This window comes from Lissotriton vulgaris, chromosome 8 (assembly GCF_964263255.1).
Source record: "Lissotriton vulgaris chromosome 8, aLisVul1.2, whole genome shotgun sequence".
Taxonomy (NCBI): Eukaryota; Metazoa; Chordata; class Amphibia; order Caudata; family Salamandridae; genus Lissotriton; species Lissotriton vulgaris.
Window position 1 is genome coordinate 36,922,506 of NC_141696.1, and position 15,454 is coordinate 36,937,959.

General features: G+C 47.5%; 1 protein-coding gene across 1 annotated transcript in view; it reads right to left on the minus strand.

The window, feature by feature from the left end:
* Positions 1 to 5,232: 5,232 nt before the first annotated feature.
* LOC147693336 (transient receptor potential cation channel subfamily M member 2-like) overlaps positions 5,233 to 15,454 on the minus strand; it is a 136,409-nt gene continuing 126,187 nt past the window's right edge. The window contains exons 14-17 of the mRNA XM_086933209.1: positions 14,686 to 14,791; positions 11,225 to 11,326; positions 6,721 to 6,831; positions 5,233 to 5,609 (exon numbers count right to left, since the gene is read on the minus strand). Of these exons, the coding sequence (XP_086789335.1) occupies positions 5,484 to 5,609; positions 6,721 to 6,831; positions 11,225 to 11,326; positions 14,686 to 14,791 (445 nt within the window). The 3' untranslated portion in view covers positions 5,233 to 5,483. The remainder of the gene's footprint in view (positions 5,610 to 6,720; positions 6,832 to 11,224; positions 11,327 to 14,685; positions 14,792 to 15,454) is intronic.

A 15,454-nucleotide genomic window follows, 5' to 3' on the forward strand; every position in this document is an offset into this window, starting at 1 on the left:
TCTTGTTTCCTGACTTGAATCTACCAGGGGTGTGCTGCTGCTGGGGTCCAGGGAAAGGCTTGATTGCTGGGCCCTGCCCAGCCCCTGGGTTGCTGGAGGACTTCTTTCTGGGGCCCCTTCTGCCAGGCCTGAGGATGGCTGGGAGACTCTCCTTGCCCTGGAGACCTTTTCCTGGATCTTCCTCGGGGGGGGGGGAAGTGCTCCTACCCTTGTGTTGGCAGCGCGGGTGCCCATCCCGCTTATTTAATTATCACTGCGGGTGCCCACCCCGCTATTTACTTTCTATACCGAGGGAGCCTACCCCTCGTTTTGGCCCCCGGGAGTTCACCGCCGCAGCCCGAGCTGCCTGGCGAAACGTTGCCGGGCCGCTGCCTAGCACAACCTGGAAGTAAAGGAGGTGGGCGGGGCCAGTGCTCTAAAGCACATCTGGAGCCTTGCGGGCTCTCATTTCCTGGTCCCAGTCCCCGAGGAGAGAGGACCGGGTAAAGACTGGCGCATGGAGATGGCGGGGCTCCCATGGGGAGAGAGAGCCCCGCCAGCACCTCAGCCGATTTCCCTGCGGGCGAGGCGCGAGGCACATTGCCGGTGCCTACCCCGCCGCGTCTATCCGGAGGAGCCTTTACCCCGCCGAGAGCCGGTAAGTGGAGACGGCTGGGGCGGGGGGAAGGCCACATGCGCACCCCAGGCACCGGAGTGGGGGCCCTTCTTCAGAGCGGCCCCAGATGGTAGCGGGCCGCTCCACCGATGGCTCTCTTGTAGTTCCAAGGGCCCCATGGGGGATTCTGAGGTCCCGTGTTCCCCCAGAGCCATTGCGCCCCAACGAGGGGGCATCGTTATTTCAGGAGCCAGGTGGCTCCAGATGTTATCCAGTGTTTCCCTAGCCTGCCTGGCTCCACCGATGGGGAGGCCATGTTTATTAACAAGGCCCCAGAGGGGCCCGTGCTGAGCCCCGTGGCTCCTACCTTTTGTGGCACATTTGTTCTAGAGCCTAGAAGGCTCCCACGTGTGGCAGTTTTGTTCCTAGGGGCTAGTGAGAGCACATGCCGCACTTTTGCTACTACAGCTGCCCAGCAAGTAGTGGGCAGCTGCACCGTTTAGGTATTCTCTTCCAGGGGACCTGTGCTTGTGAATCTAGGAGTGAGGCGCACTCCTTTGCCCTACCTTGGCCTTCCACAGCTGCGCAGCACTTAGTGCCAGCTGCTGCGTTTTGGCCTCCCAGTTCTTGTTCTCAGCTGCCCAGCAAGTAGTGGGCAGCTGCCACGTTTAGGTTTTGGCGTAGTGGTGCAACCTTGACCATCGCTGCTTAGGCAGCAGCCCTGACTCTCTTGACATAGGGCATTAGAGCCCCCCCCTTATTTGCGATGGCCAGTTGGCCAGGGGGGATTGTTACATTTATAGGGCGCAGACCCTAATGTGATTTAAGTGCTATGGTGATTTATGTGCTAATGCTTTTTGGGTGCTAGGAAATGTGTTGTGTATAGTATGTTTTGCGCACCCTGTTTTGATACCTCTTGATATGGTTTATGCATAGGAGGTTGTTTTACCTGTTTAGGTTTGTGTTAGGGAGATTATACTCCCCTGTGTGATTTACGCCCCTAGTGTAATTTTTACTTAGGTGGTTAGGGTCTAATGTAGATAGACTTGTGGGATACTGGGCATGATGGATTTCATGTCAGATTTCAAGTACAGTGATTACCAGTATGTACTGGTTGTTCGTTTTATGGTCTATCTTACTTTTTCCAAGTTATCAATTGTACTATTTCTTTACCAAGTGCTGATGCTGACAGTGGCCCAAGTGGCCCTGTCAGGTGTACGTAATCCCTTGTAAATATTGCCCCGTGCCAGATGGCACAGTGTACATGATGTGTTTACTATTCTAATGTGTTTTGAGAATACAAAGACTATTTTTGATATAACCTTGTGTGGAGTTCCTTTTGTGGGTAGCCTGGGATGTTGTTGCTGGTGGGTGTGTGCGCAAATGCTTAACTTACAATGCCTCCGGGATCAGCCTTACTGCTCGTGTCACGTTGCCAAGGGGGTGAGCAGGGGTTATCTTTGGAGTGTAACTCCCTTGCCCTAACTAGAGTGGTGGTTTCTGCCTGGCTTTGGCACAAGCCTTAGCCAACCAGAAATCCAATTTCTAACAATAGGTCACAGGGTCAAGACTGATTTGCATATGGCTGAGTGTAAACTGGGGTGGCATGGTGAGCAAAAGAACAATGGATTTCACCCAGATCTGTTGACTGAGGGTGGATGTTTTTATTTGTTTTGCATTCCGTCCATCATTTGTGTGTCTTTTGCTTTCTCGCCCGAAGGTTACAGAGAAGGCACATCAAGTCTTCTGACAAGCTTACCTGTCTGCCTGCCTGCCTGAGGACAATACTGTGGCTGTGATGCAGAGATTGAAAGAGCAGACGTTTCCCTAGTGAACAACGATTCTATTTTTCTACAAATGGTCGGCAGGCGTGACCAAGGTCATATATTAAGCTCATGGTAGGCCGCCTTTAGTGCTAAGATCAGCTTTATTAGCAGAGGGAAGAATGGCCGGTGATACTGATGTAGAGACATCCTAAATTATTCTCCCAATGTCGCAATATTTTCAGTTGTTCTATCGACAAATAAGATTGCCACTATCTTGTTCTTCTTCATAGCAACCACTATTCATATTGTATTCAGTGGGATAGGCTTTTGATTTTAATATATCCTAACAATATATTCCTACTTTCCTTTTGTTCTTGACTGTGTTTATCCATTCTGGAAGAGGATTTGGGTTCCACTGTTTGTGAGTTTCACAGAATTTATCATGACCTAATAAGCACCTTACTCATGCAATGCTCAGTAAGTTGCATGATGTCATAGTCTACCTGCTTCTCTCTCTTATGTTAGTACATTGACTAATAAAACCCTCTCATGCTCCTCTGCTCCTAACGCCTCCGCACGACTCATCCTGGACATCCCCCGACACAGCCACATCACCGGACACCTGAAAGACTTGCACTGGCTCCCCGTCAGCAAGAGGATCACGTTCAGACTTCTCACCCACGCACACAAGGCTCTCCACGACCTGGGCCCCAATTACCTCAACGACCTCATGACCTTCTACACGCCCACCCGCCAGCTACGTTCGAACAGCCACGCCCTCGCCACCGTACCACGCATCCGCAAAGCCACAGCCGGAGGAAGATCCTTCTCCTATCTGGCAGCCAAGACCTGGAACACCCTCCCCACCCACCTTCGGCGAACCCAGGACCATCTCTCCTTCAGAAAACAGCTCAAGACCTGGCTGTTCAAGCAGTAGCGCTCCCCCTCCCCCAGCGCCTTGAGACCCTCCCGGGTGAGTAGCGCGCTTTATAAATGCCGTGATTGATTGATTGATTGCTCTGAAGAAGAATTGTTTGAACTTAAGAAACCCTGGGACTTTAGTGCGATTGTGTTGATTTTCAGCAACCCCACTCTGAAATTTGTTCAAGCACACTGTTTGCATCTGATATGAATCCATCGTGCTGTCAGGACTATTTGTCTGCAAAATAAACTCCACACATAGCAACCATTAGGGGCCCAAAGATCACGACTATTCCCATATTCAGCAAGTATTACATCATTGTTCCTCCTTAGCGGTAGAGAAAGCCAAGCTCTGGCGCTTTCTGCCAACAACAGTCAGGCTTTTTCTATTCACCTGGAGTGTGAAAGACCCACAACAATGTGGCTGTTGCCAACTGACTGGCCTCTGTCTCAAACAAGACCACGAAACATGCTTTGCCAAAAAAACACACCCACTATATACACATAGATCTCAGATGACGGTGGCATAAACTGTCAAATCTGACCCAATCCACTTCATTCTCCTACATCGGCAGCATGCTTAGGCACAGTAGCACGTCCAAAGAGGCGTGAATGGAGCTCCACTCTGGCCATTGCTCATTACTGCCAGTACTTTCCAATAGGTCGCTCCAGAAACATGCACTATACCAATCAGGTATAGTAGTCAGGGGGTACTAGCAATCACAAGTCACACTCTTGTGATTTACTGACACACCTGGCAGCGGCACGTGATACACAACACAGTTGATGTAGCACCCCTATGGCTCTCATGCACAACACCCAACGCTTCACACATAGGTCACATCATAAACATACAGGTCCCTCACGATGCATGATATGGTTGCCTTAGACCTGATCGCTTTTGGGGCCATACCAGTAGTATGAGTGTGTTACTTAAAGTAAATAAGGCAATACAATAACGGCTTTGTGTGTGATTATTAGGAGTATTTATTTACACAGATTCCAATATGAACAATACACAAAAATAAATGAGCTGTGCATAGTAAATACCAAAACCACTAAAAATTGTGGGGCAGGTGAAGGACAATTTCCATTTCCTTGTCCAGGTCCACAATAGTTTTAATGTGAAATATAGTGCCCATCAGCGATGGTGGGTCTGGGACTCCTTTGCTGAGGTTGGGATGTCGCTTGAGGATTGGTTTAGAGATCATCTCCATGATAAATCCAGTATTTGTAAAGCGCACAGCTACCCAGAGGCATCCCGGCGCGGGGGGCCGTTGGGAAGATTAAGCGAGCTATTGCCCAGCGTCACATGGTGCTGGGCAGACCCCTGCTGCCAGAGCCGAGGATCGAACCGTGAGCCCCTGCGTCCGGTGTCAGTCGCCCTGGCCGCTGCGCCACACCTCTTCCCAATGATAAGACCTCAGATCAGCACCTCTGTCTGCTTCATCACATTCTGAGTTTCATATCTGCTCTTAAATTGTGTCATATGACACTCGGGCTGCTTCACAGCATGCAGTCCCCTACTTGAAAAAAACATCTATCCGTCTGGTGAGGGTAAAGGAAAAGTAAGAAATCAGTCACATAAATCAGTACAGCAAACCAACTCAAAGCTGAATCCCTGGTGCGGTGAAGTGGTTCTTCAACAGTTTGCTTCCTTTGTACAGAGTGAAGAGATCTGGGAAGAAGTGGGGGCTTATACGGAAACCAGGAAACAGCACTGAACTTTGCCAAACAAGTCAGTTTAGCCAAAGTAAAACTTGAGGTATATTATCAGACTTCATTGTAAAAAAAAACTGTACACCATTTTGCTTCTGTTGCCTGTATGACAATACCTATGGATGAGATTGTAACAACCAGCATTTTCCACCCAGACTCGTATAATGAGGAACTCCAGATATCCGATTATAGTGCAATCACCACAACTTCCAAAAGGTCTGTCTCCCCACCATGCAATCCTTTCTCAGAGGTTCCAAATGCACAGAGGCAATGACAAATAACAAACAGGACTGGAGTAATGTTTGGAAATTCTTGGACTCAGATCTTTGCTCATTTCCAGTGGATGGTGATTACCTAAAGATGGTAGATGCTGAGCAGCACATCTGGATTACACTCTGGTCAAATGGCCTGAGTTGGGAACTAGGTTGCAGCCGATTTGGCCATGGCTGTCCGTTACTTTCCAGCTACTGTTGATGCCAGCCTCAGTAATGTGCTCTGAAGTTCTCAGCGGCTTTACGAAGAATTTCTTTCTGGTTTGCAAAAAGTGGAATCTTCTGATCTACAACCTGCCAGCGGATGGAAAAATCTGGCTCGCGGTCCAACAGATTCTATACCAGAGAGAGAGAGAAAGTCACATTGAGTTAATGTACACACTTTACCTCTCATTTTCCAAGATCAAACCACAGTAGTCATTGGGAGTCATGATGGCATTCTTAGTTAAAGGGTCCAGTCTTACCCTACACACAGGCCATGAGCCACTGTTGCCTTTAATTCAGATCCTCGGGGCCCTTTCAGGTGAATAATACTTTGTGCGGTGTCTTTATGTATGGACATTTATCTCGTACTATGTATTCTTCAGATGTGTCAACTGTGTTTTTGCTGACCTAGATCTTGTACTTGCTATATTTGGTGTGTTTCTCAGGTCAGTGATAGGATGTTGATTGACCCTGACATGCTGAATTGTATTGTTGTGACAGAGTATTCCCTCAGCCGAGATCTAAATAAGGTCCTAAATCTGAAATGGATGAAGACAGCCACCCAGAACCTGCATTAAGTCTTTGGTGGTTTCGTAGTCGGCAGCTTGCACGATTGAAGGATGGCGGGCAATAAGGATGAGCTTAAAATAAGAAGGATCATTTAAGGGCTTGGATCTGGCACCTGAGTGGCACTTAAATTAGCACAAGCCCATCCATTGTCTGGGGGGCTTTTATACGGAGCTCCTACAAAGTGTCCAGAGAGCTATGCAGCTGCCGTGGACATTTCCAGTTGGTGGCTGTCTCTAGAATGAACGCAATAATGCTAGCAGTAATTAAGTGAGTTCAAAGGTCGCCTCTGACATCGAGACTGAACACCACAAAAAAAGAAGAGCAGTTTCTAGAATATGTCAAGACTCCTAGAGTGCCCAACTGTAGTTGGCCATAGTGTTTCAGCTGCTTCACAAGCAACATGCCTGGAACATAATCTAGGGAATCCCAAACTCTCCTGGAGTTTCCAAGTGCTCCCATAGGTACCCCTACTTTCATACTATTGCTGCCACCGACCCAGAGTCTGATGTAAAGTTGTGTGATAGAAACAATGCAATGCCACATTATATGATAATACATTCCATGAGGTCCCTCACAGTACTACTGATGATGGAAGAATTCTTGTTTTAATAGTATAAATGCTCTGCACTCATTTTCCACATTGTTACTCTCATGCCCAGGAGGATTGGTTTACCGAGGTTAGAAGGTCCAGCTTCTCCTGGGATTCGAAGTGCACATTGATCGCAAGGGTCTCAATCCACGCGTTGTCGGTGTTCCTTGGGTCATCAAGGTAACCTTGGTACACCTGCAGGGAGGTCACGGAGACAGGGGTCATCTAATGTTCAATGGAAATGAACTACAACACGCTGTTCTGTTATAGATGCTCAAGAAAAGAAATAGGCATGACTTACATGTACATGTCTCATTCCTGCCTTATAGATGGTGCTCATTCTTGTGCAATAGAGCTCAGTCTTGATCGCTAGTTCATTGATATAGTTACTTGACTAAAGACCGTTCATTGATCTACAGCTAGATGCTATTGGCAAATGTTCATCCGCGGCAGGGTTTACCTCAACCTTTTGGTTTATCTTACGTTCGTAAGTCAAAGTCAACCAATTTGCATTCTGTTGGTCTCCATGTTCCACACTCCTAAATGAGTTCCAGACTGTAATGTATTAATCTGCTTCATCGGATGATACCATCACAGGCTTTTGATGATCACAATGAGATTCAAATACACATGGTTGAAAATCCCTGATCCACAGTGCAAGAAGCCCCATCTATCCTACAGCAAGTCTCATATGTGTCCTGGTACTTGCGTGTTACATGATAAACCAGTGTGCGTCCAGAACTCTTGTACCATGAACAAGGACTTGTCTAGGTCAGGACTTCTACAGCGGATATGCAGACAAAATCTTTGGTGCCATATGCACAACCTTCAAATGAGCAGGACATGCAAGCTGGATCTTTCTCTAAAACATTAAGTGCAAATGGAGGCAACGCCCCCGTCCAGTGTGTGTTAGTCATTATCTTTACTTCACTTCCCTGTGATGTCTGGGTAGGAGCTGGAGAGGTTGCTGTATCTAAGCACACTGCAGATGTTATGGGGAACATATCTGAGTACTGATGATCCCAGATGAAACCCAACCCAGACATGGCAGGGGAACGATAGTGCCTGGACCTGACTGGCAACCCCTAGAATACATATCCCTGGGGTGTTACCCACAACATCGCAACACACAGCAGAGAAAACTTTCTAAGATCCCCCCTCTGCTCCCTTTCAGTAATGACCCTGCCTGCAGGTAGGTCACCCCCCTGCCGCTACACGGTCCACCTGTGTCGCTGCCCCTGTGTTGTGCTGCCAACTGCTTGTTGCCCGCTTCCGCTGCCCCTGCTCACTTTGCGTGAGCCCGCCGTCCCTTTCCCTCCTCTGGGCTCTACCCCTGTCTCCACTGCCTTCCTACTTCTGCTGATCGTTGCCCTTCATGCTCCCCGCTTTGCCTCTGTGCCCTGGTCTTTACCCCTGCTTCATTTGCCTCTCTGCTTTGGTGAGTGTGCCCTCGTGCCCCCCGGTTTTGCCTCTGCCCTGGTGACCCCGTTTTCCTTTCTGTGACCCGTTTTTGTACTTCTGTGCCCCTTATGTGCCCCTTGTGCCCCCCTTCTCCTGCCTCTGTGTCTTCATACTTCTGTGCCCCTTTGTCCCCCCGTTTTAGCTCTCTGTGCTCCTCTGACCTCTGTACCCCCTCCCCCCACCTTTTTTGCATTCTGTGTACTCCCCCTGGTGCCACCTTCCCGTCGCTGCCTCCCTGCGGCTCTGCCCCCCACTCTCCTATTGGCCACCCCACTCCCGCCCCCCAGCTGCTCCTCCCTACCAAATCCCCCTCTCTCCCTCCTCATATGGAGGCTGCGCTGCAGCCGAAGGCGTGCCTAAGGCAAGCCCGTCTGCGCCCGTCCGCGCCTGGACCACGCCCAGCGCCAGAACCCCTGGACCCCGCCGGATCCAAGCTACCCGACTGAGATACGACCCGCCATCCTCAACGCACTCAACAACGGACGACCACCCGCCTGCTACCAAGCCACCCCGAAGCGAACTCACGGACCCTTCACCTGCCAAGCCTGCAAATGTTCCTGCCACCGAACCTACACCCCACCCACCGGACTCAGCAACAACAACAACCACCACCTCAGGTGCATCCTCCTCAACACCCGCTCCGTCCACAAGCACCCCATTGAACTCTGGGACCTCCTCGACACAACAACAACAGACGTCGCCTTCCTCACGGAAACCTGGATGAACGCCTCCTCAGCCCCCGACATCACCATTGCCATCCCGGCCGGCTACAAGATCACTCAGAGGGACCGCACCAACCAAACCGGAGGAGGAATTGTCATCATCCACAGAAACACCATCAGCATCACGACCAACGCTGAAAACACACTCTCCTCCGCCGAACACCTACACTTCCAGATCCACACCGACCTTCAAACCACTCTCAGAGGAACCCTCATCTACAGACCCCCGGGCCCGTGCACACAATTCAGTGAAACCATCGCCGACTTCATCAGCCCGCACGCCCTAGCCTCACCAGAATACATCCTCCTAGGGGACCTGAACTTCCACATGGAGAACATCAACGACAGCAACACCACCACCCTACTCGACAACCTCGCCAACCTCGGACTCAAGCAACTGGTGGACACACCCACCCACCGCGCCGGCCACACGCTCGACCCCATCTTCTCCGCCAGCAACCACGTCTCCTTCAACCACTCCACCGGACTACACTGGACTGACCACAGCTGCATCCACTTCACCTTCAAGAAGACTACATCCACCCCCACACGCAAAGGATCCCCCGCAGATGCTGGAGCAAAGTCACCACAGACCAGCTAACCACATCACTGAGCCAAAACCCTCCTGCCAGCACAACTGACACCAACGACGCTGCCCACAACCTCGCACAGTGGATCACCAACTGCGCCGACGACCTCGCTCCACTGAAGAACCCCCCAAGCCTGACCGGCAACAGAAAAATCTCATGGTTCACAGACGCCCGCAAAGTCGCAAAGAAATCTTGGTGAACCCTCGAAAAAACCTGGCGCCACGAACGAACCTCAGAAAACAGAACAGCCCTCAAGAACGCCATCCGCGAATACCACCAGATGATTCGCACCACCAAAAGGACATCGTACAAAGAGCGGCTGGACAACAACACCCAAAACAGCAAGGAACTCTTCACCATCGTCAAAGAGCTCTCCAACCCCAGCACCAGCAATTAACGACATCAAACCATCCCTGGAACTCTGCTCCTCCGATCGCCACGTTCTTCCTCTGCAAGATCACAGACATACACAACAGTTTCGGACTCCAATCTACGCCTCCAGCCACCAAACCTATGACCCCCACCACCATCCTCGACGCTTGGACCGCCACCAGCACTGGAGACACCACCCACGTCATGAACACCATCCACTCGGGCTCCCCCTCCGACCCGTGCCCTCATCATATCTTCAACAAAGCCAACACCATCATTGCACCCCACCTCCGGAACATCATAAACAGCTTCTTCACTTCAGCCACCTTCCCTGAAAGCTGGAAACACGCAGAGATCAAAGCTTTGAGCAGTAGCAGCTCCCCCCCCCTCCCTCCAGCGCCTTGAGACCCTCACTGGTGAGTAGCGCGCTCTATAAATGTTAATGATTGATTGATTGATTGAAGGCTTCAAACCAAGTAAAAATTCTCCGCGACCACAACCTGTGTTTGCTGCTCAGCTTGCTTCTTACAAATCAAGTTCACTTGTTTCTCCCCTTACTTAGTGTCCATTTGTATCGCTATAATTCATCAAACATTTGACCAGTCAGTAGTCATGTATTCTACCAACTCCTTTAAAGTCCAGAACATCTCTAGAAAATGAAGTGGCTTCCTCTTTGCTCTCCTCAGCACCTGTTTCCAGCAAAGTATGCTCTTCCTCCTCAACAGTTACCTGCTTTAATCAAATGACCAAGGATCCCAGAAGTGGAAAGAGCCCCAATGGGTCAAAGTACAAACCATTCACTACTATTCATTCTTTTATTGTGGCCATGCTGAAAGGCTTCTATTGTAACGGAAGACTGGACAGTAGTTCTGCTCTGATGCTTACGTTGCCTTTTTTCGTAATTGTAATTGAGATTTATGTTTTAGCCTTGAGGCGTTACCTCTTGCTGTAGTATTGTAACCGACTAGCTCCTTGATTATCAGTCACCTGTGTCTATGCATACAGCACTATTGTGTTTCCTGTGAATATAGCTTTTTACATAACAACGCAGTTGTTACAATGACTACGTTGTTACATCGCAGTACCATTACAACGCAAGTCGTTACAATGTTTAGCTCTAGGGGGTGCGCTGTACTTAGGAATAGTATAATTTACTATTCCAACTCCAGTGTGTGCAACAGTAGGGAAGGTGTTGGAATAGTAAATTATACTATTCCTTAGTTTAGAGCACCCCCTATAGGAAGCCGTTGTAACCACTTGCGTTGTAATGGTACTGCGATGTAACAAAGCGGTCGGTGTAACGACGCGTTGTAATCGCATGCGTTCTAACACATGCAATGGGATGGCTGTTTCCCGTTTCCTGCCAGCATTCGTTCTTGAGGACTAAAATTCCGCTGCCTGGCCCTTGCATCACTCTCTGGAGGGCTCAGTCAGTAAACCTACCTCTGTACCCTGGTTCTTCAGGATCTCAAACTGCTGCCAGAATTCCTCCTTCAGAATCTCCTTTAGTTTGGACGGTAACTTCTCCCCTGGCGCCAACGTCCCCTTAGCATATAAAGAAAGTAAAGGCGTTTGGTTAGTAGAACATGCACTCCAGAAGAAATATCTCATGCTAGGTTCATGCATCTCTAGAATGTACCAAGAAATGACCAGTCCAGCTGTCATGACTGCGCCACCATGACTTGTGCCACTGCAGTACCGCCCAGTGTGCACCACTGGACATCTATGGCCTATTTGGACAGCAGGGTCAACAACTTCCCCTAGAAGCAGGCGATCCGCTCACGGAGATCGAAGAAGGGTGCTGCTGCTGCTGTGTACATTATCTCTGGCAATTGAAGTGACCAGGAGCTTGGTTAAGAGAGGCAGGATTGATCAATATTCCAAGAAGGTGGCCTAATTCCTGGTCCTGTTGACTGTGTGGTATCTGTTGATATAGAGTTTGGCCACTGAGGGATATTCTGCTTGCAAGAGCATCAACACCTGCGCCACCAAAGTGTTGCTGACTTTATTCTTTTGGGAACACCTGACACCATGCTGGGAAGATAGAAATGGGGGTAATGACTGGTTTTGAATGCAACCATTTCCGGCCCCCAGAGATACCTCTAGAAGCTGGAGTATTTCCTGCAACCGATTCAGTCATCTGGAAGCTGAAACCTCTGCTGCCCTTGCAGAGAACTCTATGGTTTTTGAGAGGAAGCAGCAGCAATGGTGGCAGAACTTCCTGCCAGCGTACCTCCAAATCAGGGCCACATGTCTGAAGATCGAGAGGCAAATTAAACCTGAGCCTGCCTTCTAGTGCCCGTGGTCCCTGCCTTATGGAGAATATGATTTTAGAAACTAAAGCAGTGATTTTTAACAGGGGTCTGAGACGCTTGTCCAGGAGGTCCGTGATTGTTAAAAAAATTGAATAATATTTACAGAAAATAAACTATAAATACATGAAAATTTAAAGTTTTAAAACACTGTGAATGTGAAGGAATTTAAAATTTGAGGATAATAATTAAGCTATTATTTGGATTTTGATTTGTGGGAGCAGCGTAAGTTTAATATAAGGAAACTACTATAGAAGAGTGGTGGCTTTATTGAAGCACATATACCACAGCAGAAAGCATGCATTTGGAGCAAAAAAGACAAAAGGCCAGATGAACGTCCATTTCATTTTGTTTTTTTTTTATTTTTATTTAATTTTTATTTGGAGGAGTAAGCACAATGAACACAAAACATCAAGATCATGGCATACAGTACATATACAGCAGAAAAAAGAGAAAAAAGAAAAAAAAGAAAAGCCATTATACATTAGGTAAATAGATAAACATCTTAGGGTAATAAAAAGAAGTTAAACAGATGAAATGTAAAAAAATGCAGATATTCAAAAGCTGTATTTTTGTTTAATTTAGCAAAGGTCCCCAGATTCGGAAAAACTTCTTCCCGGATCGAATGCCTCCGCTCTCAGCAATGCCCATCTCTCTTTCTACAATCTCCCTTAGCATTGACCACCATTCAAAAATTCTAGGCAGAGTCGTGCTGTTACAAGCATAATCGATATTAAAGGTCTTAATCCTAGGGATACGTCCCAACATAATCTCTTTCTCTGCTAAATATAAATTAATTTTTAGACAACCAGCTATAATGCTGCCACAAAATAAAATGTACTAATGTGTCTTAGGCACATTTAGCAATTCCCGATGAGGTAGTAAATTACCTACCTCATTATACTTATGAGGTAGGTCACAATTTGCGACCTGTTGCTACCCATTGGGAGTGGCCTGTAATCACAGGGATGGTGACATGTTGGGGTCAGTAGACCACCCTGTCTGTGATTGCTTTTTGAATAATTCAGAAAAGGGGGTGGTGATGAACAGAGTGTCTGAATTAAGCAGACCACTCTTACCCAGTCCAAAGATCAGGGCTTGATCCATCACCGTTTTTTTTATCTCACTGCACCATCCCAGCTCAGAACCTGGCTACATGCAAATTAGTCTGTCACTGGCCCAGTGCATCATGGGAAGCTTGTCTCCTTTCCGGTGAAGAATTGGCTTGGTAGTTTGGTCTGCCCTGTTCCCATGAGGCACTGGGTCAGACTAATTTGCATGTAGCCAGGTTCTGAGCTGGGATGGTGCAGTGAGATAAATAACGGTGATGGATCAAGCCCTGATCTCTTGACTGGGTAGGAGTATTCTGCTTAATTCAGACACTCTGTTCATCACCACCCCCTTTTTGAATTGCTTTTTGAATAAAGCATTTTTTTCTGAAATGCTGTCCGTTTTTCTTAAATAAAAATGAGATGCATTAAAAAAAATAGAAAAGTTTCCTTTTGTTTTTTAGGAGTAGGCCGTGGTCCGTGGGTCCACTGTCTGCTTTAAAAATAAATTGCTGCCCACATTCACGAAAGGGACGGGGTCCCCTTCCGGTTTCTGAATGGGTTACCACCTCCTTTACAGAGTGGTAAAATATGAATGTTTTGTGACCACATCCCGGTTGCAAAACATTCAGACATGCCACTGCAACTTGCTATTAGGAAGGGCCCCATCCTAAAAGTGAATCCCAAACCCTATTTTTGCGAGTCTGTAATAGGTTACCGACTTGCATAATAGGGTTAGTACATTGCAAAAGCGCTTTTAGCAGTCACAAATGGCACAATTCTCTGTTTGCAAATGCTTAAAATGGTTGTGCATCTGGCCCACAATGATATTGAAACATTCAGCATAAAGTGTTGTATTTTTTTAGAAATAAAACAATATTTTAAAATGCTCTACTCTGAAATTTCGAATTTTTACATATGTTTTTTTAAGTGAATTAGGTAAAATATTTCTAATTTGTGTATTTGTTTGATGTGCACTTGTTTCTATATTTTTGTGTATTATTTTGAGGTTTGAATCATAGCAATTACTTAGGCGTGAGTGCCCAGCTTCCAGCAGTGATCAGCGGAGGTCCACAGAAGACAAAATGTTAAGAACCACTGAGATCGGAGCTTAGGAGTAAGCTAGGGGTCCACCTCTGTTGTCAGCCATATTGTACAGTTGGCCCAAGATTTATAATTTCTTTTCATAGAGGAAACTGCATTTGAGCGAGGCGCTTGCTTTAACTAATTAAAAATATCTGAACATGCATAAATTAATAAAACTTCCTGGTTGAAGTGTTGGCAGCCAATCAGATCTCTGTACGAGATTGGGAGGATTTGTGGAGGGTCTGCACCTCCAGCTATACAAATTTGGTTTTCAATGTAGCTTTGCTTTTTATGTATCTTGTTTCTAGTGTCAATTGTATGAGAAACTGTCAGCACAAGTATCTGCTTTGGCAGAAGGACGGATATTCTGAGTAGAGTCGAACTGGAGACTGAGCTTCAGAAATCAGTCAAACCAAATCCCTCCCCAGGCTGCCCAAGGTCCAGTGCTATTTCTTACCCCGGGCAGAGCCCAGTGCTCCGACGAGATGGGCTTCACTGCTAAGATTTCCAGCATCTTCTTTGAATTTTTCCTGCTAATTGATCCATTAATGTTTCTTCTCCAACTGTGAAGACAGGACACATATCAGCACTTACAGAGGACCAGGATGCAAAATCCATAAGAAGCAGAATCTTTCATCCAACTAGTAAGTGTATCGAGGAGAGCGCTCGCTCACTCCACTCACACTGCTCCGTGCCCTCGTTACTGCCTCATGCACTGAATCACCCTCAACTGCAGCCACATCTGCACATGATGAGAAGTGCCCTTCAACACATCCCGGACTTCCATCAAAACCAATATTGTTTGGCTGTAATCGAGGAGCATCAAAAATTGATAAGGTTTAGGCTGTGTTTATTACTCGCAGTTTTAGTGCAATAGTGGGCAGTTGATGAGAACTCGGAGCGCAGTGCTGAGCCCAGCACTATGACAGGGATTTTATTATTTCAAATAATTTCTTTGGGTGAATCCTACATCATTCTTTCTTCCCTTCTTCCTTTGTCACTGACCAACCCCCAAGTATGACCTCTTGGTATCTTTCACCTCCCTATCCCAAAAGCAAGAAAGGAACTGCATCATTTCCTGCCTGCAGAACATTGATGAGCTGAAAGAAAGCCCTGCTAGCTGAATTACTCTGGACCAACTCTCAGGGTAGCTTGTGAACAAATCCAAACACACACTCCCAGCATCAAGAGCTTTTTTTCTGTAACCAAATATGTTGGTTCAGTCC